Source organism: Podarcis bocagei, assembly GCF_964188305.1.
Source record: "Podarcis bocagei genome assembly, chromosome: 15".
Classification (NCBI taxonomy): domain Eukaryota; kingdom Metazoa; phylum Chordata; class Lepidosauria; order Squamata; family Lacertidae; genus Podarcis; species Podarcis bocagei.
This window is the reverse complement of record NC_138141.1, coordinates 40,591,635-40,614,290: the sequence shown is the minus strand read 5'-3', so window position 1 is coordinate 40,614,290 and position 22,656 is coordinate 40,591,635. Positions and strand designations below refer to the sequence as shown.

The 22,656-nt window shown below is 45.0% G+C and overlaps 3 protein-coding genes across 8 annotated transcripts in view; 2 read left to right on the top strand and 1 right to left on the bottom strand.

The window, feature by feature from the left end:
• On the top strand, positions 1-4,442 carry LOC308574839 (lysophosphatidic acid receptor 1-like). The gene has a single exon (XM_081173163.1). The coding sequence runs from the start codon at positions 2,248-2,250 to the stop codon at positions 3,211-3,213; it is 966 nt and encodes a 321-aa protein (XP_081029289.1). The 5' UTR covers positions 1-2,247; the 3' UTR covers positions 3,214-4,442.
• Positions 4,443-6,115: 1,673 nt separating this feature from the next.
• ZNHIT3 (zinc finger HIT-type containing 3) lies at positions 6,116-16,870 on the top strand. 2 transcript variants are annotated; one of them, XM_081173214.1, is made up of 6 exons: positions 6,116-6,290; positions 9,123-9,154; positions 10,025-10,108; positions 10,347-10,427; positions 13,743-13,953; positions 16,732-16,870. In XM_081173214.1, exons 1-5 carry the CDS (start codon positions 6,196-6,198, stop codon positions 13,931-13,933), a joined length of 483 nt encoding a protein of 160 aa, XP_081029340.1. In that variant the 5' UTR covers positions 6,116-6,195; the 3' UTR covers positions 13,934-13,953; positions 16,732-16,870. The 2 variants fall into 2 exon arrangements, with proteins under 2 accessions (XP_081029340.1, XP_081029341.1); XM_081173215.1 differs by lacking the exon at positions 6,116-6,290 and adding an exon at positions 6,513-6,721.
• The window catches only part of MYO19 (myosin XIX), a 33,464-nt gene continuing 26,205 nt past the window's right edge, over positions 15,398-22,656 (bottom strand). For 4 of the 5 annotated variants that reach the window (XM_081172919.1, XM_081172918.1, XM_081172921.1 and 1 more), the window contains 9 exons: positions 22,175-22,333; positions 21,107-21,214; positions 20,836-20,906; positions 20,179-20,288; positions 18,901-19,076; positions 17,741-17,870; positions 16,716-16,801; positions 16,247-16,555; positions 15,398-15,742 (listed from right to left, as the gene is read on the bottom strand). In XM_081172919.1, coding sequence (XP_081029045.1) covers positions 15,614-15,742; positions 16,247-16,555; positions 16,716-16,801; positions 17,741-17,870; positions 18,901-19,076; positions 20,179-20,288; positions 20,836-20,906; positions 21,107-21,214; positions 22,175-22,333 — 1,278 coding nt within the window. In that variant the 3' untranslated portion in view covers positions 15,398-15,613. Of the gene's footprint in view, positions 15,743-16,246; positions 16,556-16,715; positions 16,802-17,740; positions 17,871-18,900; positions 19,077-19,388; positions 19,520-20,178; positions 20,289-20,835; positions 20,907-21,106; positions 21,215-22,174; positions 22,334-22,656 lie in introns of those variants that run through there. The other variant, XM_081172922.1, reaches the window with a different exon arrangement.

The window sequence follows — 22,656 nt, the reverse complement described above, 5'->3', positions numbered from 1 at the left end:
TATAATTATTTGGTCAAAACAGCATCAGCCACACTCAAGAATGGGAGGTATTAGAGCGTATCACAAACCTTTTTTTGGGAAAAGCAATCCTAAGGGGGAATTCCGCACCTCAGTAATAACTCAGTGAGCAAGCTCAGTTATCACAGAATGTTGACTATCAGGGGGAAATGTGCACATCTAGAGAAATTGCATACAAAAATTGGTGCACTAGGATAAATTTGCCTTAAAATGCTAATGAATTTTCATAAAGGTTTTTAAAAACCTGTCATGGAAATGTGGAGAACTGAAATTAGATGTGGAAAAATGAGAAACTGAGAGAAACCCAAATTGACAGATGCCTTCATCCTTACATAGTTCACATATGGTAGTTAAGATTCTTACTGCATGCCCGCCAGATCTTGTTGGACTACAAAGCCCATCATCCTTAATCATCAGAAATACTAGTTGGAGTTGATAGGAATTGAAGCCCAGCAACATCTGCAGGGTGACATCTTCCTCATCCCTGGCTTAAAGCATTGATTATGCCAAAGTGGACTGTAAGCCACAAAAGCAGCAACCACAATGGATTTCTTGACGCTTATAGTGCCAAAATACTGCTGTCCATTTCAGCATTCTAAAGTGCTCCAGAAATGTAGATTGACCGGAAAAATATGCACAATTCCTTCTTCATGGAGCTATTATGTGCACATTCGCCATCACCCTGGAGAATGTGTGCAATGCCCGATTGTTAAATGCATTAACCGCTTGGCATCATGCACATCAACTTACATTGTCCCTAACATATACGCACACCTACCCATCTCACCTGGAATACTGTGGCCAGTTTTGGGGCAATGTCATGGACTGGCTGGACACAGAGAAATGAAGATGGAGCCTTAGGCTGCAGGAAAAGGAACTGGGAGAGGCCTTAGAGAGCAGTGGGAAGGCAGGCACATTCAGTCCCCACAAATGCCTCATGGAGACAAGTCCTACTGGGAAGAGTTGCTGCAATCGCTAAGCCTGCACTGTTTTGGTTTCTTTGAATAAAGAGTTAACTTCACTGACACCAGTGATTTTTACTGCTGACCTCCTGATCCTGGTTGCTGATGGGCAGTTTAAGGATATTGACAAGCAGGAACATTTCTCTAGGAAGGAGATACAAGATAGTGAGAGGCCTGGATACTAAGTCCTATGGAGAAAGGTTGAGGGAGCTGAGCATGTTTATTTTGGAGAAGAGATGATAAAGAGGCAATAGGATAGCTGTCTTCAAATATCTGGAGGGCTGCTGGGCAGACAATGGAGAAAATTCATTGCTGCAGATGGCAGTATCTGGAACAAACTGTGTCAGTGGGTGGTGACCTCTCCCTTGTTGGAGCTTTCTCAGCAAAGATTTCCTGGGACTGGATTAGATAACCTTTGTGGCGACTTCCAACTTTACAATCCTATTCTCTCTTTATTTATCCGCATCAAGCTATCTGCTCTTGGCACTTCTCTTTTATGTATCTAGACATCCAACCATCCATCCATCCATCTCTCTCCCCATCTCTCTCTCTCTGAAGAGACTGTTTTTGCTTCAAGAGGCTTAATGTTTGGCAGTTAATTAACACAATTCCAGTGTAGGCGTCCAAGATGAGATTCCAGATGGAGAAAACCACACAGAGAGATTACAGGGAGCTTATTAGATGCCTTTGCTACCTAGGACCATCCTAGCAACCTCAGGGTTGGGAGCCATCACCCTGAACCAATAACCAAAATGTTTTGACGCACAGGAGTTAACGTTTAACCCACAGCTTGGGTAGTATTCTGGAAAGCAGAAACCTGTTGTGTTCAACCCCCATCCCCACCCCTTGGAGCCGCAAAGCAGGAGGTCACCCAACTTTCCTTCCAGCTTAGGACCGTAGGCTATGGGAAGAAAAAGAGCGGTCATTTAAAAGCTTGACCTGTTGTCATTGGGAGTCACTGGACCTAGAACCAGGTCTCAAAGAGCTCTGGGAGCAGCTGCCTAATGTGGTGAGTGACCATACCTTGCAATATTTTCTAAGGCAGCATAAGAATCCTCAGACTCTGGACTGGACCTCCCAGCACCCAGGTTGCCGTTAGCCCCTCCTAGGCAGAAACAGTGGTACAGATCTTTGTATTTAGACTGAGATTTTGCCAGAGCAACAACTAACCTCCTAGCTCTGACTCTTGCCTTCGACTCTTGGCTTTGCCTTGCTGGCTCCTGCTCCCCTCTGATCGCTTCCTGATTGATTTGGCCTGACCCTCACCATGATTAAGCACCAGAGCTGCCTCAACCACACCACTCATGTTTGGACCAGTGACCTGGTGCTTTCCTTGGGTGCTCCTCAGCTGACCATCTCCTTAATCTCTGTGCTCTTCAATTCTGCCGTCATCTTTGCCGTGGTTTACTCCAAAGAACTGCGCAAGCCCATCTTCATCCTTTTCTGCAACATGGCCTTCTCCGACCTCTTCACTAGCTCTACAGGCTTCTGGATTGCCCTGTTGTTCGTCACCAACCCTCAAAGTACCATCAGTGGGTCCAAGGAACTCCTCACAGCATATGCCTTCTACACCATGTCAATCCTGGCCACCATCTACAACTTAGTCCTCATTGGGATTGAGCGTTACCTGGCTGTGGCGGAATGCCTGAGGAGAAGATGGCGCCTTGGCAGGAACCAGATCCTAGGCATGGTGCTGGGTGTCTGGGGGCTGAGCTTCTTTTTGGGCTTTCTGCCCCTGATGGGCTGGAATTGCTTGGATAGAGACAATGCCTCTGCGCTTTACAGCCCTCTGTGTATCGACTACCTTATTTTCATCACTATCCCTCACTGTGCAGTGGTTTTGGTCCTCCCTTTCTTCACCTACTGCAACATCATTGGGTTTTTGAGGAAACACAAGATGGCAATGGGTGCTTTGGGGCAAACCCATGCCACCTACAGGCTGGCCGAGATCCAAGTAGCCCGGACAAGCATCTTCATCTGGCTGCTGTCTCTGCTATCTTACACACCCTTCTTTGCTGGCGTTGTCCTGGATATAACCACTCAGCAGTGCCCCAACAATTTCTCCATGGCTGTCTACGTCTTCCGAAACCTTACCGCCATCATGATCACCATGAATTCATTGGGGAACCCCATCATCTACACCCTGAAAGTGAAAACTTTGTGGCACAGACTCAGGTTTTTGAAGTGCCCTTCCAGCAACCGCATAGAAGTGCAGGCCATTGGGAAAATGTGACCCTGCTCGGACCAAAGTGAATCCAGTCTTGTACATTTTCACCCAAACATCTTTAAATGTCCGCAGTGAGCAATCACCGAGAGTTCAGTCCTATGCATGTCTACTCAGAAGTTCAGTGGGATGCATTCCCCAAGGACATGTGTTTAGGATTGCAGCGTAAATCTCTTTATAGGGGCTATGGGTAGTTGGCAGTTGCAGAGATCTGAATTAATGTTTCAGCTCACCAAAGCGAGCCAGCTTCAGCACTGGACAGTTCTCAAGTACAAGGGAGAGGGGGATTCAATTCATCGGCTCTCTCCTATCGACAATAGAATTGTGCTACCTACACCTTGGTAGCATTCATGAACAGGATCGTGTTGGGCTGAAATTATCTACTGTGAACTAACTTCAGAGTGAGTTATTAGACAGTAGAATTTCGATTTGTGGTTTAATAGGTTCACACCACCCTCCTTTTGATTAGAATTAACAGCAACATTCCAAACTTCATGCAGTACAGAGAGTTGGGCAGGTGTAACAGGAGTCTGGGAAACACCAGCTTAATGTAATTATATATACATATATATTTGGACTGACTAAAATTTTGTTGTTGATTGAAAAAACATATTAAGATAGGATGAAAAATAAATGCCACATCAAATTGTATGTGACGCATAGTGACTTTGGATAATGTGCTTTCTTATGGAACAATCTGGGGCAGCCTTTGGTAACCTGGTAGCCTCCAGATATTTTGGACTACAACTCCCATTGGCCTCAATCAGCAGGGCTGATGGAAGTTTTAAGTCCAAAACATCAGGAAGATACCAGGTTGGCAAAGGCTTCAGCATGAATAAAACTGAGCTGAGAAACCTCAACCAATATATGTAGCAGAACTGGAAAATCTCATGCAGCAATTCATCTACTAAAAAGCAGACCCCATTGGGTTCAATGGGATTTACTCTCAAGCAGAGCAGCTTTAGAAGGATTTTGTGTGTGTATAAAACCAAGGTAACATCAGAGCCAACTGGGAAAGCTTTGCAGTGTTTGCTTTGGCATGACATTAATAAAATGCAATCCTTCCTTTTAGTATCGTTAACCTTTCTCTGAGCAAAGCCAAGCTCACCACATTTAATTTAATTCACTGGTACATCAATGCACAAGAGATAGTGATGTTTCACAATGTTTACAGAGGGCAAACATTAGCATTTTTATGTGGCTTAGCTCCATTATCTGGCCTCAGAGGCAACCTCAAAGAATACACACACATGCACACATATATCCTGGTTTTGGACACATTGGTCACCCAGTTATTTTTCTGACTGCAACTTGTTTATTTCATAAAATTTACATCACTTGGTTGTGAAAAACTGCAAAGCAGTTTATAACAAAGAAAAAACAATAACATCACTAAGAAAAATTAACAATAATTTTAAGACATTAATTTTTTTTGAATAACAATACTAAAACAGATTAAGAAAAACAATAAAAAATTACATTCTGCCTTTCCTTTGTCATAAACCTATGCAGTTTACGTAAGACTTTACATCATGACTTCAAAATCATTAAAACATCAAAGTTTCCAAAATGCACAATCAGTTTACAGCTTATGATGATGATGTAATAGTAGCAGTAGCAATACTACTGAGTATTATTTATTTATTTACTTACTTTGTCTAGCCAAAACCATTACAAAAGATCAAATATATAAAATAGAATAAAATAAAATACATAACACAGTTAAACAAATTATTAAAACCAGACATTCTGTCGGATAAGAGTTTGCACCCCTGAATAATATAACAATAAATATACCCTGTATATTGTAATTATACCCTGCTGTTACTCTTGGTTCATCTAGTCCAGTATTGTCTACTCTGACTGGCAGCAACTCTCCCAAGATTTCAGGGGAAAACCTTTCCCCATCACCTGCTCAATTGAATTAGAGAATTTCTGCGTATGTTTGGCACCAGCTTGGCTGCAAGGAGTTGCCAGGAGGAGGCATTCACAGTGCCAGCCAACCTTCTTAGTGACTCCATCCCAAAGGTGTGTGGGATTTGCCCCTTAGCCCTTCTCTTCTCTTGAAGAAATCCTGCAAAACAGCGGAGGTACAGGACCAGCATTCCCCCCCCCCTTCTACAAGATGGGCTACCTTCCCACTCTTGGTCTAGTGTCCACTCAATCCGCCGGAGTTTCTCTTCGCAAGCAGGAGAAGTCCCTAACTCCCCAAGGGTTTGAGACTCGTCGGCTCCCCTCACCTGATTTAGCCGGCCAGGGTGTGTCTGCTGTCACATGCAGACAGCTTCTAGGAGCCACACGTGAGAGCCAAGTACAGGGTGGGGACCAAAGATGCACAGACGACCCCAGGAGAAGCATTGACGTATAATACCTTAAATTTTATTAGCACCCCATACAGCCCAATACCGTTAGTCCTATTATTATTACTACTGTTACTGCTACCATTACTAGGATTTAACAAAAACGGAATATGATTATTATTTATTACTTCTACCACTACTGATTTTATAATGAATTGATTTTATAATATTGTATTATTTTACTGTTGTTAGCCGCTCTGAGCCCGGCTGTGGCTGGGGAGGGCGGGATATAAATAAAATTTTATTATTTTTATTATTACTATTATTACTACTACTACTACTACGATTTACAGCAACCACCACACCAATCCACAGCACGCACACACAGGGAATGGGGGTTACACACTGAAAGGCAGCAAGAATCCCCCAAAGAATAGCTTAAAAACAATGCAAGAGAGGAAATTATTCTCTCCCGCCTGCACTGGGGCTTAATCAGAGCGTGCGACACAGGACTGCTCAGCCATTGCAATCGAGTGCGATCCTGTTTCGAATGGATGCAGGAGCAGGAGGCGCGGCCTATCGATGGGATCGGCCGCTCTGCTGGCCCGGCCTGGTTCCAGATCCCCGCCGGCCAGGAAGGAGACGCACGTGGGAGTTTTTACCCAGCCGAGATCGAGCAGCAGCGTCCGCCATGCAAAGGCCCGGTTGCTCCCGCGTGTGCGTCGTGTGCGGGGAAGGCGGGCGGGGCGGCGCCAAGTACCGCTGCCCGGGCTGCCGGGAGAGATAGTAAGTAGCAGCCGGTGCAAGCAGCGCCCCCCGGGAGCCCTTTGGTGGGTTCCGGTTATTTAGGGACGGAAGGCACTCTGTGTGTGCTCAGAGGTGGCTCTGCGGGACTGTGTCTGTGATCTCGGGGGTGGGGAGCTCAATTTTTGTCGCAAAAGTGTGTACAGTATGGGGTTACAGCCCCGAGGGTGAAAGAGATCCTGTGTTCGCTTGGGTGTGTGGGCAGTTGCCCCCCAGTGGTGGTTTAAAGTGTTGGACGAGGCCTTGGGAGCCCAGGGTTCAAATCTCCACTGAGCAATGAAACTCCCTTGGGATCACATCCACAATTTTAAAGCGCATGACTCCCCCATCCGACCCAGAAGAATTACTAGCTCATTGTTGATTGAGCTAATGTGCGGTTCTTACTTAGAATCAATCCCTAAGGCAAATAAAAAGTAAGCGAATAGCAAAGGTGAGAAATAACTGTTCCATAATTAAAGAAGTGGAATTCCGTGTGCACTTCGGGGAAAGTTCAGAAAAGGGCAACCAGAACGATCAAGGGGATGGAGACACTCCCCTAGGAGCAAAGGTTACAGTATTTGGGACTTTTTAGGTAATAAAAAAGGCAAGTAAGAGGTGACACAGTAGTCATTTATAGAATTATGCATGGCATGGAGAAAGTGGCTGGAGAAATCCCCCCCCCCCCCGTTTCATAACATCTTGTGGATGGTCAGGGTAGCTGAATGTTGGAAGAGTCAGGGCAGATAAAAGATAGGACTTCTTTGCACAGCAAGTAGAAGTCACTCCCGCGATGGCCATCAACTTGGATGGCTTTGAAAGAGGATTGAACAAATTCACAGAGGATGAGGCTATTCATGGCAATGGAAAGTTACCAAAGTGATGTACAGTACAGTGGTGCCTCGCAAGACGAAATTAATTCGTTCCGCAAGTCTCTTCGTCTTGCGGTTTTTTCGTCTTGCGATGCACGGTTTCCCATAGGAATGCATTGAAAATCAATTAATGCGTTCCTAGGGAAACCGCCTTCAGACCAGGTCCGGGGACAGTCTGTCCCCGGACCTCTTCTGAAGGCGGGGGGGGGGGGACAAGGGCTTTTCTTCCCACCCCCAGCATTTTAAAAAACCCTGGGACAGCGGAGGACTTCTCCGCTGTCCGGGCGATCTTAAAATGCTGGCGGGCGGCATTTTAAAATCCCCCCGGACAGCGGAGGACTTCTCCGCTGTCCGGGGCGATTTAAAAGCCCCTGGGAAGGCAGGCAGGGGGGACAAAGACTTTTGCCCCCCGCCAGCCTTCAGAAGAGGTCCTGGGGGCAGCGGGAAGCGAAGCGCTTCGCTTCCCCGCTTCCCCCCGACGTCTTTTGCAGCAAGGGGCTGCGGGGAGATCGCTATCTCCCCCCAGCCCCTTGCTTCAGAAGAGGTCCGGGGGCAGCGGGAAGCGAAGCGCTTCTTCCCCGCTTCCCCCCCCCCCGACGTCTTTTGCAGCAAGGGGCTGCAGGGAGATCGCTATCTCCCCCCAGCCCCTTGCTTCAGAAGAGGTCCGGGAGCAGCGGGAAGCGAAGCGCTTCGCTTCCCCGCTTCCCCCGGTCTTTTGCAGCAAGGGGCTGCAGGGAGATCGCTATCTCCCCGCAACCCCTTGCTTCAGAAGAGGTCCGGGGGCAACGGGAAGCGAAGCGCTTCTTCCCCGCTTCCCCCCGACATCTTTTGCAGCAAGGGGCTGCAGGGAGATCGCTATCTCCCCCCAGCCCCTTGCTTCAGAAGAGGTCCGGGAGCAGCGGGAAGCGAAGCGCTTCGCTTCCCCGCTTCCCCCGGTCTTTTGCAGCAAGGGGCTGCAGGGAGATCGCTATCTCCCCGCAACCCCTTGCTTCAGAAGAGGTCCGGGGGCAACGGGAAGCGAAGCGCTTCTTCCCCGCTTCCCCCCGACGTCTTTTGCAGCAAGGGGCTGCAGGGAGATCGCTATCTCCCCGCGGCCCCTTGCTTCAAGAGAGAAGACCCGCTGTCCCCGGGGGCAAGCTTCGTTTTGCGAAGCAAGCCCATAGGGAAATTCGTCTTGCGAGGCAACTCGAAAACGAAAAAACCTTTCGTTTTGCGAGTTTTTCGTCTCGCGAGGCGTTCGTCTTGCGGGGTACCACTGTACAATAAAATAAACATAAAATATCAATGATGACAAACTAAAGCCACTGAAACCGTTTCTGTCATTATGCAATTATACAGCTGAGAAGTGGTTTATATATAAAGGAGGAGACTGTTTTAGTGGTCCTGCTCATTTTTTGTGGTACTGCTCATTGCCCATTATGCACTGACCTGCTGCTATACCATGAAGGAGTTGCAAATGTTTGGTTTTAACACACATAGTTATCTTACTATTGTTGATGTTGCAAAATTTTCAGGAGTAGCCAACATGGGGCACTCCAGATGTTGCAGACTTGAACTCCCATCATCCCGGTTTTGCCATGGGAATCCAAAACATCCAGAAGGCACCAAGTTGGCCACTCCTGCATATCGTATTATTTCATGTAGCATAAACCAATTTTTGAGGAAGGGCAATCCATATAAATAATGAGTTGTGTTTTGTGCAGTGGTAAAATAAGGAACCTTTGTGGTGTAATTGTAGTGTCAAGCCTAAGACTTGGGAGACCTGGGTTCAAATCTCCCCTCAGCCATGAAGCTCACTGGGTGACTTTGGGCAGGTCACACTTTTTTCATCCTGATCTATCTCACAGGTTTGTTGTGAGGATAAAATGGTGGGAGGGGGGAGAAACCCCATATAGCCTGGCCTTGAACTCCTTGGGATAGAAATAAATGTCTCCACTTAAAAAAAAACTTCTCTTTGTTGTTGCAGTTGTTCAGTGTCCTGCTGCAAGAAACATAAAGGTAGGATTATATATAATTGATTAGGCTTGTTTGAGTACAGTGGTAACTCGAGTTACAAACGCCTCAGGTTACAAACTCCGCTAACCTGGAAGAGTTACCTCGAGTTGAGAACTTTGCCTCAGGATGAGAACGGAAATTGTGTACCAGTGGCGCAGCAGCAGCAGGAGGCCCCATTAGTGAAAACATGCCTCTAGTTAAGAACAGTTTTAGGTTAAGAACGGATCTCTGGAACAAATTAAGTTTGTAACTAGAGGTACCACTGTAATTTGCTCGGCAAGGGTGCGTTTATAGTGCACTTTTGTGATGTACCATACTTCTTGACAGATGGTCACTTTTTTTGGTCACAACAATCAGTCAGGGGACGAAAGGCTGTGAGGAGTTTGCCTCTAATCACCGGCAAATCTGGAATTATACTTGATAATCTGCTGATATTTGTTAACCCATGTGCAACTGTACAGTGGTACCTTGGGTTACATACGCTTCAGGTTACATACGCTTCAGGTTACAAACTCCACTAACTCAGAAATATTACCTCAGGTTAAGAACTTTGCTTCAGGATGAGAACAGCGTGGTGGCAGCGGGAGGCCCCATTAGCTAAAGCGGTGCTTCAGGTTAAGAACAGTTTCAGGTTAAGAAAGGACCTCCGGAACAAATTAAGTACTTAACCTGAGGTACCACTATACTCATTCTATAGTTTTCCATATTTAAATTTTTGCCTGTTGTTATAATTGTTCTCTCTGTTTTATATATATTATAAAATGGCGGGGCGGAAAAAATATATGGTGGGGACAATCTTAACCAAAGAGAATGGCCTCAACCCCTCGCTTCCCTTGGCTTGGATGTAATGAGATGTGTTTGGCATTTGAACAGAACAATGTGCACCCAAAGCAGAGCCACGTCCGCAGCCTACAAGTCAAGAAACCTCCCAGAGGATGGCATCCATGAACAATGAAGGTATTTGCACCCTTTCCAGCTCGCTTGCGAAAACAAACAGGCTTTTAATTGGCATTGATAGTTGGGGGTCATACTGAGAGAAGAGAAACAGTCAGAGCATCATAAGGACCCTTCTGGATCAGACAGTATCCCGTTTTCCCACTGTAGCTGAGTGGCAGGTGACAAAGGCACCATAGACGGATTGGGTAACAGCCCTGGTACCTTTGCTGACACTACTTTATTCCTGCTTTTTTCTCAGGACGTTCTTGGTCAGTGGATGACATTTTGACAGAAGATGATGAGGACGATAAGGTGCCCCTGCAGAAACTTCAGCTCTTGGGTAAGTTTTCCAGTGGGAAATATTGTTGTTGTTTTTTTAAAAAAAGTTAACTTTTATTTTGCTTTAAACAGGTACATGTAAACAGGTACATATAAATATAGACAACCAAAATTACAAAGGAAAATTCCTTAATAATAATGGGGGTAAAAACTTTAAAAACTACAAAAAAATATCAAAGTACATAACACAGAACATAAGCAACTATGGGAAAGATAAAAGAAAAGAAAAAGAAAAAGGAAGATGAGCCAAAGCAGGAAAGCTCATCTATTGTACACTTCCGTCAAGCTCACAACAGATCATTATTCTTATCAATTAACTCTATCTGCATTCCAAAGGAATCCCTCATCTTGGTATCAGGGAACATTTCTCTATGCGGTATCATTCTAAACATAGCCAGATCTTTCTTGCTGAGCCCTTGTCTCCTAAATAATTATTTAAACATTCCCATTGTTCTTTCACCAATTTTTTAGGTTTATCTCTTATTGTATCTGTCAGCTTTGTGAGCTCCAAGTACTCGCACAATTTGACTACCCATTCCTCTTTAGTGGCTGTATTTTTATCTTTCCGGTGTTTTGCCACTATAACCCTTGTTGCTGACGTTGCATACATAAATAGCCTAGTTTTGTTTTTGGGAATTTTATCTGAAACCATTCCTAGTAAAAATTCTTCCGGTTTCTTGCTAAATGTAGTTTTTATCAATCTCTTTATCTCTTCATAAATCGTGTTCCAAAATCTTTGTATCTCTAGACAGGACCACCACATATGGTAGTATGTTCCTATCTGTTCCTTACATCGCCAGCACTTGTTATTATTTGATTTATTTATTTTTGCAAGTTTTACAGGGGTCAGGTACCACCTATAGTACATTTTCATAAGATTTTCCCTTATAAGGAAACAAGCCGTGAATTTTATATTTTTAGTCCATAATTTGTTCCAAATATTGGGTTTGATCGTATGTCCCAGGTCCCTCTCCCATTTTACTATAATTTCTTTGATATCTTCCTCCTTTCTTTGCCAATTCAAAAGTAGTTTGTACATTTTAGAAAATGTCTTTTGATTATTATATAAAATATCCTTCTTCAGATAGGATTTTTTTGTCAAATCCTTTGGTTCTTTTATCCTTTTCAAGGGTGGCTTTTAATTGATAATACTCCAGCCAGGTTATTCCCTTCTGTTTCAATTCGCTTAGGTCCTTTATTTTCGGATCACTACTTGTTTCCTCTACTAAATCCTTATATGTTAGCCAATCGCTGTTCATATTCATCCTGTGAACCGACATGGATTCCATTGGTGACAGCCACCATGGTGTTTTGGTTACTACTGATTTTTTACTCCTCTCCCATACTTCATATAATGCCCTTCTCACAATACGATTTAAAAATCCTTTGTGGGATTTAACCTTGTCATAGCCTATGTAGCCATGCCACCCGTACACAATATCCCATCCCTCCAGATCTAGGACTTCCGTGTTTTTAATTAATATCCAGTCCTTAATCCATGTCCAGCACGCTGCCTCAAAGTACGGTTTAAGGTCAGGGACCGCGAAGCCTCCTTTTTCCTTCAACTCTGTTAGTAGCTTAAATTTTATGCGTGGTTTTTTTCCCTTGCCAAATAAACTTGGCAAGGTCTTTCTGCCAATCCTTAAAACACTTTACGCCTCTAATTATAGGTATTGTTTGGAACATAAAAATCATCTTTGGCAATACCATCATTATAACTGTGGATATTCTCCCCCACAGGGACAAATTCAATTTTCCCCAAGTCTCTAATTCTTTTTTTATTTCCTTCCACTTCTTCTCATAATTGTCCTTATATAAGTTTATATTCTTATTGGTGATCCAAACCCCCAAATAATTTACCTTATTGGCTACCTTTAAATCTGTTGTATTTTCCAGTTCCTCTTGTTCCAACTTACGTAAATTTTTCATTAATAATTTGGATTTTCCTTTATTCAGTTTGAACCCAGAGACCTTCCCAAATTCTTCCAGTTGTGCAAGCGTTTTTTGGATACTTTCCACTGGATTTTCAGTGGTTATGATTACATCATCAGCAAAGGTTTTAATTTTGTAGTACCGAGTTCCTAGGTTAATTCCTCTTATATTTTTATCATTTCTTATTGCTATTAAAAGTGGTTCCAAGGTGGCAATAAAAAGAAGTGGGGAGAGAGGGCAATGGGAAATATTGTTAACTTTTCCTGTAAAACAGGGATAGGGGAGCTTGTGGCTCTCTTGCTACTTTTGGACTACAACACCCATCATCCTAACCACCTGCTTGCTGTGGCTGATGGAGCGGCAGTCCCAGTGGCCATCTGGAGGGTGACTGGTTGGTTATTCCTACTATAAAGAAATTCCTATGTGTGAATTGAAGCAATTGGTTCTTACGTGAGCAGATGACCCTGCGACTGTTATTTTATGGGTAAGGGGACATCACTGCTTTAAGAATCCATTGTCTGATTTCATGCCCAAAGTTCCTGAATAGCAGGCATGGGGAGCATGGGACCCTCCCAGATGTTGCTGTCTTTCTGTCCCTGACTGTGGGTGGGTGGGACTGACGAGACTTGGGACCACAGCTCCCCCCATAAGCCTCTGCCCAGTATTTTCTGCTAACATAAAATAAAATAATAATAATACATTGAAAGTACAGATTAAAAAAAAAACAATCAAAATTACAAGTCTTAGGAGCAGCACAAAAGGTGTATTTTTAAAATAAACAGAGGGCAGATAATGTAGAAAAATGAAAGCAACAAGGCACGTCATGAAAACGAAATGATGCAGTTTGTTGGGGGAAGAGTTTGCATATCTGAATTTGACAAATTAGAAATGAAATCCCACCAAACAGCATAGAAATATTCTGTATCTTACCCCTAGGGATATATAATTTGCATGTCGTTTCCTCCTCAATAGCCAAATTCCACATATGGGGGGGGGCAGGGTGAGAGGTTTAAATACTGTAGTGTCTCCACTTTCTGGGCCAAATAAGGCAATATTGTCTGCTCCTGACCGTGGCTTTTCAGGATCTTGGGGCAGAAAGTGTTTTTTCCCATAATCTCTTACCTTAGAGATGGGGAACCTTTGGCCCTCCAGAAGTGTCTGACCATTGGCCCTTGCTGGCTGTGGCCCAAGAACAGCAGGATGGAGACAGGTTCTCAGGCCCTGTGTTATTTCATCTGGAGATGCCGAGGATTGAACCTGGGGCATTCTGGATGCAAAGCCAGCACTCTACCCCCTGAGCTCCAGTCCTTCTCCAAAGATGGGCACCAGTCGCCAAGGATCTTCCCACCCTCCTTGGAGTCATCTCCCTCTTTTTCCGAAACAGGGGAATCTGAAGAACTCAAAGGCCTCCTCCTCAACCCCCACCTCGGCCAGCTGCTTCTCACTGTCGACCAGGCCAAAGACAAGAGTGCCATCCTGAAGACATACATGCAGGAGCCTCTCTTTGTGGAGTTTGCAGACTGTTGCCTGAGGATTGTCGAGCCTCCCAAGAAGGAGAACACACGCCCAGAGTGATTTTTGTGTGTGCGGAGCAGGTAGACGATGCCCCTCTCTGGGTGGGGAAGTTTGTTATTTGCAAGGCTGGAGGAAGGGCTTCTCTTGTGGCTAACCCCTGGAGCACCATAAGCTATAATTCATAGCCCTCTTTCCTAGGGAGGGCACACCATTTCCCTGGTAACCATGGGCCCTAGATTTGGGGGAAAATGAAGTGTTTACACACGCTGCCTTTTTGTGTTCCAAAAGTAGCCTCTCCACCACCTTTGATTATCTTCAGGCTGTAAAGAGAGTTCAGGTTTGGAACAGGAGCAAGAGCCAAGTTTCCCACTGCCCTTGCAATAGCATCTTGATCTTACATTGGATGGGAATTAAATGCAATTGCAGCTAAAGTTACATTGCCCTGTTGATTTCAGTGAGACTTCCTTGGGGTGAACCTCTCCCCTGGTTTTGCTCCCATTAGTTCTGGAGCCATTGACAGAAGCAGGCTAGAGGTTATTTCATAATCATGGACGTTTTTATTGAGTCTTGATTTGTAGAAAATGGCCTGCAAGTACGAAACTGATCCTTGTGTCTAATCCTAAGGAGTGTACTTATACACTGAATCTTATCTTCCTGTCTGAGCACTGTTTGGAATTCTGCTTACTGAAATTTTGAAATGACTGAGCCCATAAACTTTGTCTTGCCCCAGAGTAGATTTGCCCACCTGGTGTCCACCCGATGTTTTGGATTGCAGAAGCACATCTGCCCTAGCCAGCATAGCTACATGCCAGCTGGGGTGAATGGGAGCTGTGGTCCAATATAGTTGGAGAGAACCCGGTTGGCAAAGGCGACAATTATTTTTTTTTAAAAAGTCCCAAAGCAACAGTTAGGTTTGCTTCCCTCTCCCTGAGAGAACAACACCCTTTTATTACAATAAAGTTTAAAAACTTTGTTTAAAACAGACCTTTTCACAATACTTTAAAAAAGTTACCTTTGGTTTATAACTCAAAGCAGAAGTTCACAATGTGATTTTCCTGAGGTGTGGACTTGAATTCTAAACCCGTTGGTTTAGAGATTTTGCTTCCAGCTCCTGACTATATAAATTGGAGTAAGATAATTGACGTTTAAACTAATCTGGTGAATAGGTTGCTCACATGCCATTTTAATTTTATTTTTACTGGACAGGAAGCTAGTAGCCTACACAGCTGCAGAGGAGGAAATAGTAAAAAATAAAAAATTAAAGCTTTTGCTTAAGCAGGCTTGTGGTAGGATCAGGGAGGTGCATTCCATCTCCACAAGTCTGCTGAGGAAACACATTTCCTCTGTGGCTAGAACGGCCCTGAGGGTTGGCCTGCATGGAATTCCAGATCACCTGTGGTGACCAGGCAAGTTGTTAAATGCAAGGCTGGGTGAAGTGGAGTCTCTCTCTCTCTGGCAGGTGTTGGCGTAAGATGCTCAGCTTTTGTGCATGGACACAAGGCCCCCTTGGTCCCCAGAGAAGTGTGTGTATAGTGCTTGCAGTAATGGGGAGGTGTGCCTTCCCCAGAGAATTGCCCTGTGACCTTCCACCAAGAGATGCCACATGACAGTCTGAACCATTTTTGAGGAAACCGTATCCTAAATGCAGAGGGAGAGATGCAGCTTGATGAAGGTTCTTGTTGAGTGAGAAAGCATAAAAAGTGCAGTAAATAGTATATAAAAGCACGTAGAAGTCAGTTTTCAAGCTGAAAGGAGCTTGTAGTTGTCGAGGAGAATCTGGTTGAAGCCGGTCATGGTGCAGTTGTGGGTGTGCGGCCTGGTGTCTGCGTAAAGCAGCGGAGATTTCCTGCAGTGGAACTTGATCGAGCCCTAGGAGGAGAAATGGGTTACCCTGGTGAGCCATGTCCAGGCACATGCGCAGCACTGAACGAGGCGGACCAATGTCTGACTCGGAATAAGGCAGCTTTCTATGTGGTTGGACTCCCAACTTCCATCAGCCGTGGGCAGCATAGCCAGTGGTTAGAGATGATGTGATATGTAGTCCAGCGACATAGACATTGCAGGGGGTTAGACTAGATGATTCTCAGGGTCCAGCCCAACTCTACAATTCTATCGGGAGGGACACAGGTTCCCCACCACCCTGCCTTCTTTATAGAAAAGGATGAACCTTGGATGTTTCAGGGCAGAGTTTGGCATCAGGCTTCACAGTTGTGCTTTTTTATTTTTATATACGTTTTGTGGTTTTCTAACTGGCACGGGCTCTGAAAGAGTTCTGTCCACCTCCCTCCCACTTAAAAGCAACTATGCAACATGGGAGACAGTAACCAACTAGTTTTTGGGTGGGGAGGGGGGTGTTAGTCGCATGGTCCTTACCTGTGGGAGGGCTCTGATGGAGGTGACCCCTTGTGTGCGCTGCTTGGTCTCGGCCTTGTGATGGTTGTTCTGCTGCAGCACTTGGAGGCAGGCTAGGAGGGCGAGGTCTCTCTGAAAAGCACCCAGTGTCACTGGGCCGCTTGAAAGGACCAGCCCAAGAGGCCAGAACTGGATTGCTGCATTTAGGGGGCATGGCTTTTCCAACTTGCTATGTGTCTCGCTCAGTGAAACCATCGCCCTAAGGCTGGAGGAGAGGGGGCTTCCTTCTAAGTCATCCAACTCCTCTGCAGCCAGGACATCCATCTTGGCCTACGGAAAGACAAAGTATATAAAACTTTTTGGAAAAAAGAGAAAAAAGCAGAGATTCTCAGAAAGTAAAAATCTGTGTTGGTGCTATTTTTTCTGTTGTGTAACTGCAGCCTCATTTCCAGCTTTTCAACAAGCTGCTGGGAAGTCTTTGATCTCTTACCTTCCATTTCTTCCAGGTCCGTTTTATAACCCTGACAGCTTTCTGTAGCCTCTGGAAATGTTTCCTGGCCAACCACGAGCGAACAGCTGAGAAAGAAAGACATTGCATTAAGGGAGTATAAGGAACAGGAGGAAAGGACCTGATACCAAGTGTCCATGCAGCCTAGTACTGTCTGCTCTGACTGTCTGGGGTCTCAGGCAGAGAGAAGGCTCCATCCCATCCCTTGCTACCTGATCTTTCCAAATGGAGATTGAACCTGCAACCATAGAAAGCCTTCTACCCAGTCAGACTGTTTGTCCACCTATCTAACCTAGGGGTGGAGAACCGCAGGCCTGGGGTCTGAATACAGCCCTCCAGGTCTCTCTTCTTTCCTCCGGTCACACATAGACAACACCCCTCACCAGGCTGCTTGCCTGGCTCCTCCTCAAGGCTTTTTGCCTGGCTGGGATGCGTCCTTGAAACCTGACCATACCGCTTTTGCTCATCTGGCCAGAGGATAGAGAGAGGAGTGTGTGTTAAAAGTGTATGCATTCACAAAGAACTGAACAAGGTAGGCCCAGGGGCACCTTAGAGACCTCTTGAACCTTTCTGTCCCACTTGATCATTGAGATAATCTGCAGGAGCTTAGTTGGTCATTTCCCTCATTTGTCAACATCAAGAACCCCAAGTTTTTAGTGTCATTGGCCCAGCCCTGTGGAATACTGCCAACAGAGATTCAGCCAAGCACCTTCTGGGCCAGCTTTTAAACGCCTGCTGAAAACTTGTTTTGCCAGGCTTATGCAGGCAATTAAGACAGCTGATCCTTGATTTTGTGTATATTTGTTGTAAACCATTCTTTTGTGCTTTTTATGAACATCTGTATATATTTATAAAAATATATGAAATAGCACAGTGCCACGGTAAAATTTGCCTTTATTGCTGAGGGCATGTGACCCTCAGAAGGGAATGTGACCCCTTGGCCTGAAAAAGGTTCCCTGCCCCCGAGCTAACCCAGGTAAACCCGCCTGCTCCTACTTTCCCCTCACCTGACTGGATGACTGTGGCCGACGCTCTCTCTTGAGCCAGCTTCCTCCTCTTAAACCTTCGCCAGCAGCACTGGATGCAGAAAGCTTTGTCAGCTAAGACTCTGGCTCGCCCCACTTCAAGGAGCTCCAGCTACAGAAGAGAAAAATAATGGAGCCTCAGGCTTCAGGCATATCTGGCCTTTGGACTGCCCCCAAACAAAGGATCTTATTTTATTTTTAGAGAGACTGATTTAACCTCCGAGGTGAGAAGAGTTTCAGAGTCCAGCGAAGGAAGGAGATAACTTAAACTTTTCATTGTGGGCAGATGCCCTGTTCTAAGTAAGCAAACCTACCTGAGTGGAGATGCAGTGTGGTGTAATGGTTAGGGCAGAGGCAGCTAGCCTTTTCCAGGCAGACCCTTTGGAGGCCACATGCCAAGGCAGGCATGATAAGAACAGCAGTTCTCAGTGCTAACTTCCAAAACACTTTCTTACCAGCTATTCTACACTATTTAAAATAATTTTTATATATTACTGAACAACATTTTGGCACCATAACAGCGGACATATGGGAGGAGTCACTGAATTTAACTATTTAAAAACACATTTTGAGGATGGCTTGGGGTGGGGAAGAGTACAGCCTGCAGGTGAGTGAACCTTGGTTGAAAGTGTTGGATTAGGATTTATTTCATTTTTTAAAAAATGCATTTGGTACATTCCTATCCAACCTCCTTGGGAAAATGCAAGAAAACTAAACCAAACATTGGCTTATTCCTGTTTTTAAATGAAAACCAAGGCTACATTCACACAATACATTTAACATGACACAGCCATGGCTCCCTCAAGGAATTCTGGGAGCAGTGGTTTGTTAAGGGTGGTTACGAGACCCCATTCCCCTCCCATAGCTCAGTCTCCAGCGTTCCCTGAGAGGAGGGACTGATTGTTAAACCACTCTGGCACTGCAGCTCTGCGAGGGGAATGGGGTTTATCTTGACAACTCTCAGCACCCCTAACTAATGGCAGCTCCCAGAATTCTTTGGGGGAGCCATGCCTGCTTAAAGTGGCATCATAGCACTTTAGAACCATTGACATATGGTGTGATTTGCAGGAAATGGAATTCTGTTTCCGATGAGAGTGAGGATGACTCCATGCCAAAGAACCCACTGAAAGTGTCCCCCTTACCGTGGAGTTCGTCATAAATACTTTGGTTTTTCCACAATATACTGGCACAATATGAGGTTGATTCTCTGTAGGCTTGAGGGGAGGGGCATTAGGGGGGCACATTTGCTGAAGGATCTCCTGGACTGCAGAGCGTAAAGCATCGCTTTTGTCCTCTGCAGAAGACGCTGTCATCAAACCTGTTAGAAAAGAAAGGGGAGTATTTTATAATGTATTATTTTACTGCAAGAATCATAAAGATTGTGTTATTGCTTTTATTTTGAGGGAGGGAATGAGGCTGACTTTAGCTTTTAAACACCTGATTTTTATTGGTAATTTTAATATATGTTTTAATATTTCATGTAAACCGCTAAGAGGTTTTAAGATGAATTGGCAAACACATCTTGTAGAAATAAAAATAAAGACAAAAACATGGCCAACCACTTAAGACATGGTTGGCTTGCCACATACAGCTTGACCTAACCTCATGAGAGACCTGACCCTGTGCTTACCTCCGCTGGCTGGCCTGGTCTGCTAAAGCAAACAGAGAAAGAGAGATGTGGTTCATTGCTTGAAAGGAGAAACAGCCCCGTAGAGTGAAAAGCGGGTTTTTGCAAGAGCAGCAGAAGAATCCAGGGTGGAGCTGGAGAGACGAAAAAGTGTAGTTGGAAGGGTATTGGATTCATGCACAGAAGAGGAAAATAAAGTAGCAGTATCCCTTACATAAAAGCAGGTTTCTGACAATGCCATTTTGACATCAAGAAAAATTCCATTCTGCCACTTGTATAAAATTTTGGCTTGTGTAAGATCATAAGGAGAGCCTGCTGGACCAGGCGAAAGGTCAACTAGATGCCTACAGGGAACCTGGGTACAAGAGTGCTCTTCCCAACTCGTGATTCCCAGCAACCGGTCTATAGGGGCACGCTGCCTCTGATGGGAGGGAGAATACAGTTGTATCGTTGCCAGTGAGGGGTGATAAAAATGTGCATCACCACCCACACAAGAGCTAGACATAAATACAATTTTTAAAGAATGTGAAATAAAGATTCCAAGGTTGCTTATCCACACTCAGAATGGGACAGGCGCAGGAAATTTGACCCTGCACCCAAACATTGTGCTCTTCGTTTTTAGCTGGCTCCCAGAAATCGCACCAGAAAGTCTGAAGAGAAAGACAGGAATTTAAAGTGGGGGAATTGACAGAGTCTCTTAGATGGCTTTTCAGTGCACCAAGCTGGGAAAGATCAGTTAATTTCAGACATATTTCAAGTTACTAAGGAAAGAGACTTGATTAAAGAAACACACCGTTCCCCATAACATGGGAGAAGCCATTCTCCTGATGCGTGGTGTTTGACTTTTGCTTTGGTGATCTCCTCAGCACTTTATAACGCTCCATGAAGCTTTCAAAGGAAATCCTGCCAGGTCAAAGGGAAGGGAGGGAGAGAGAAAAAATCAGTCCAAAGCATTGTTGATTAAACAAGTGGAGTACGAGACATCCTGAACACAACTCCCACTGCTCAGCCTCTCCTATGCTAAACGTGCCCACATTTCACTGGATGCCAGGATTGAACACTCCACCTCCCCATCTGTTCTGAACAGGAGAGAAGTGCTAAGAGTTTCTGTCTGAGCAAGAGTGGTAGTGGCCTTTCCAGACAATGATGGGGTGGGGGGCATGTACACCCTGCTTTTGTGATCCCCTCTCTTTTTCTACTTTAATTTTAGATGTGGCAGCACAAGGTTGCACCCTAGACTGACCTCCCTGTTGCGATTAGATATCTACTTGCAACCTACTTGTTTCATGGTGGGGGGACAGTGTAGTGTGGTTGTTGCCAGCAATCAGCCTGAATTTGTACAATCTACTCCCCCCACCCTAAAGGGAGAAGGAATCCAGATGAACATGGGCAAATCAGTGTCCCCCGAAATATAAAAACAAGGGGCAAATGCAACTCTGGACAGCCTTACCGAATTGGAAAGCCTGCAGCGCTGATGTTGACAGCCTCCACAATGCCACACGCCTCCAGCTGCTGCAGAACCTGACAAAATAGAATGATGTTTAAAGGCAGGGTTGAGAGCTGGTGCCCATTCTAGTGACTTTAAATTAAAGGCCAGAGCTATGAATAAAGACGTCCCTGGTTCAAATGTCACCTGTGGCACAGGTACTTACGTGGCCTCGGCACTGAGCTCGCCCCCCCTCCCAAAGCCGGCTTCGGAAGTTCAATTCTGAGTACATTACCTCGTCCTTTCGGAAAAGAGCTGCCTGGCAATCTGCGTTGGGCTTGATGCAGCGGATGTAGTGTGGGGTGGTGCTGTGCAGGATCTCCATCAGCTTCTCAAGCGACCCCTACGGGACAAACAGAGGACAGCGTGTTGTGCTCATCCTTCCCTCTATTTCTGATGCCTAGGGAGGTAAAATGATACCGCCTATGCCCAAAAGAGTAGGGACGGGGGAGAGATTCGTTTCAGTTCGTGCTTAAAGGCCAATTCAGCTAGTTCGCACTTTCTGTGCGGAGTGAAACACAACCATCCTTTGAAATGCACATGCCTCTGAATTTTGCTCTGGAGTTCTCCAGCCAAACGTTCTTATGTTAGGGTGGAGTGTGCATAAAAGTGCAGACATTAGTAAAAAATAATATAGACAAATGCATTGTTTAGGGGAAATGGCATAGCAAAAATGTGTCCATTAAGAGAACGTTGCACCATGACACTGATGACATTTAAAAAGATAAGTATATATTGCAAACTGATGTGGAAATGCAGAGAGCTGAATTTAAGATTTGAAAAAACAAAAGAATCTTGTCCGAATTCCTAAAGGGCCACTGCTAGCCAATGTAGCCAATACTGAGCTAGATGGACCAGTGGGTCTGACTCAGCGTAATGCAGCTTTTTATGTTTCTAATTCCCTGACATGGTGAGTGTTGTTGGCACTCTGGGCACACACAAACACATACCCAATTCGTGCAGAGGAACAGTGAGTCTGATCCTGCATGGTGCGAGCTTGCAACCTAGCAAACTGCCTAGAATCCTCAGCAAGACACAGCTCTATGACAGGATGCTTGGGAAACAAGGCCCTGTGGGAAACTGGTTCCCAGCTGCTGGGCATTTTGGAAACATCTAATCTAACATTACTGACGATTGTTCTGTGTACAGAATGACCATTTGTTCTGAGAATCCCAGGTTTTATTCTGTTTAACAAACACTAGCTTCTAGCCCTCACTGTTGTACAGAGAAGTGTGGAAGAAGAAAAACAAACAGCAGCTTTGAAGGTACTTAGCTTAAAAAAAGGTATAAATATGGGGCAAACCTTGAATTTGGAGACTACCGTAACCACCACAGGTTTCATCTGAGTCCTGATATCGTTTGTGCTTGTTTTTTGGCTTGTGGTTTCCACAGGAAACAATTTCTGAAGCAAAGAATCCTGGGACAGCTGTAGCAACAGAATCAGTTCTGGGGGAACAGGGTCCTTTTTTGAAGGCAGGAAAGAGAAGACAAGGAGCATGCAACTGTTATTGTTTTCTGAGGGAAAATTGTATGAAACATTTACAGGGAGCAGGAGGAAATATTATAGTTAGGACAACATATTTGCAAACAACTTGGGAGAAACTGGATGGAGAAGACTTCCAACTTAACAAAATACTGCGACTTAAGGGAATATCCTGGACCAGGAGGCAATAACTGGGAGGTGATTTGGCACCCAAAGAGCTCTTTGCGCATACCCAGACGTGTTGCGCAAAACCCAGAGGTTTTGTTATTTCTGCAGCAGGGTCCCTGTCTCCAATGCCTTAG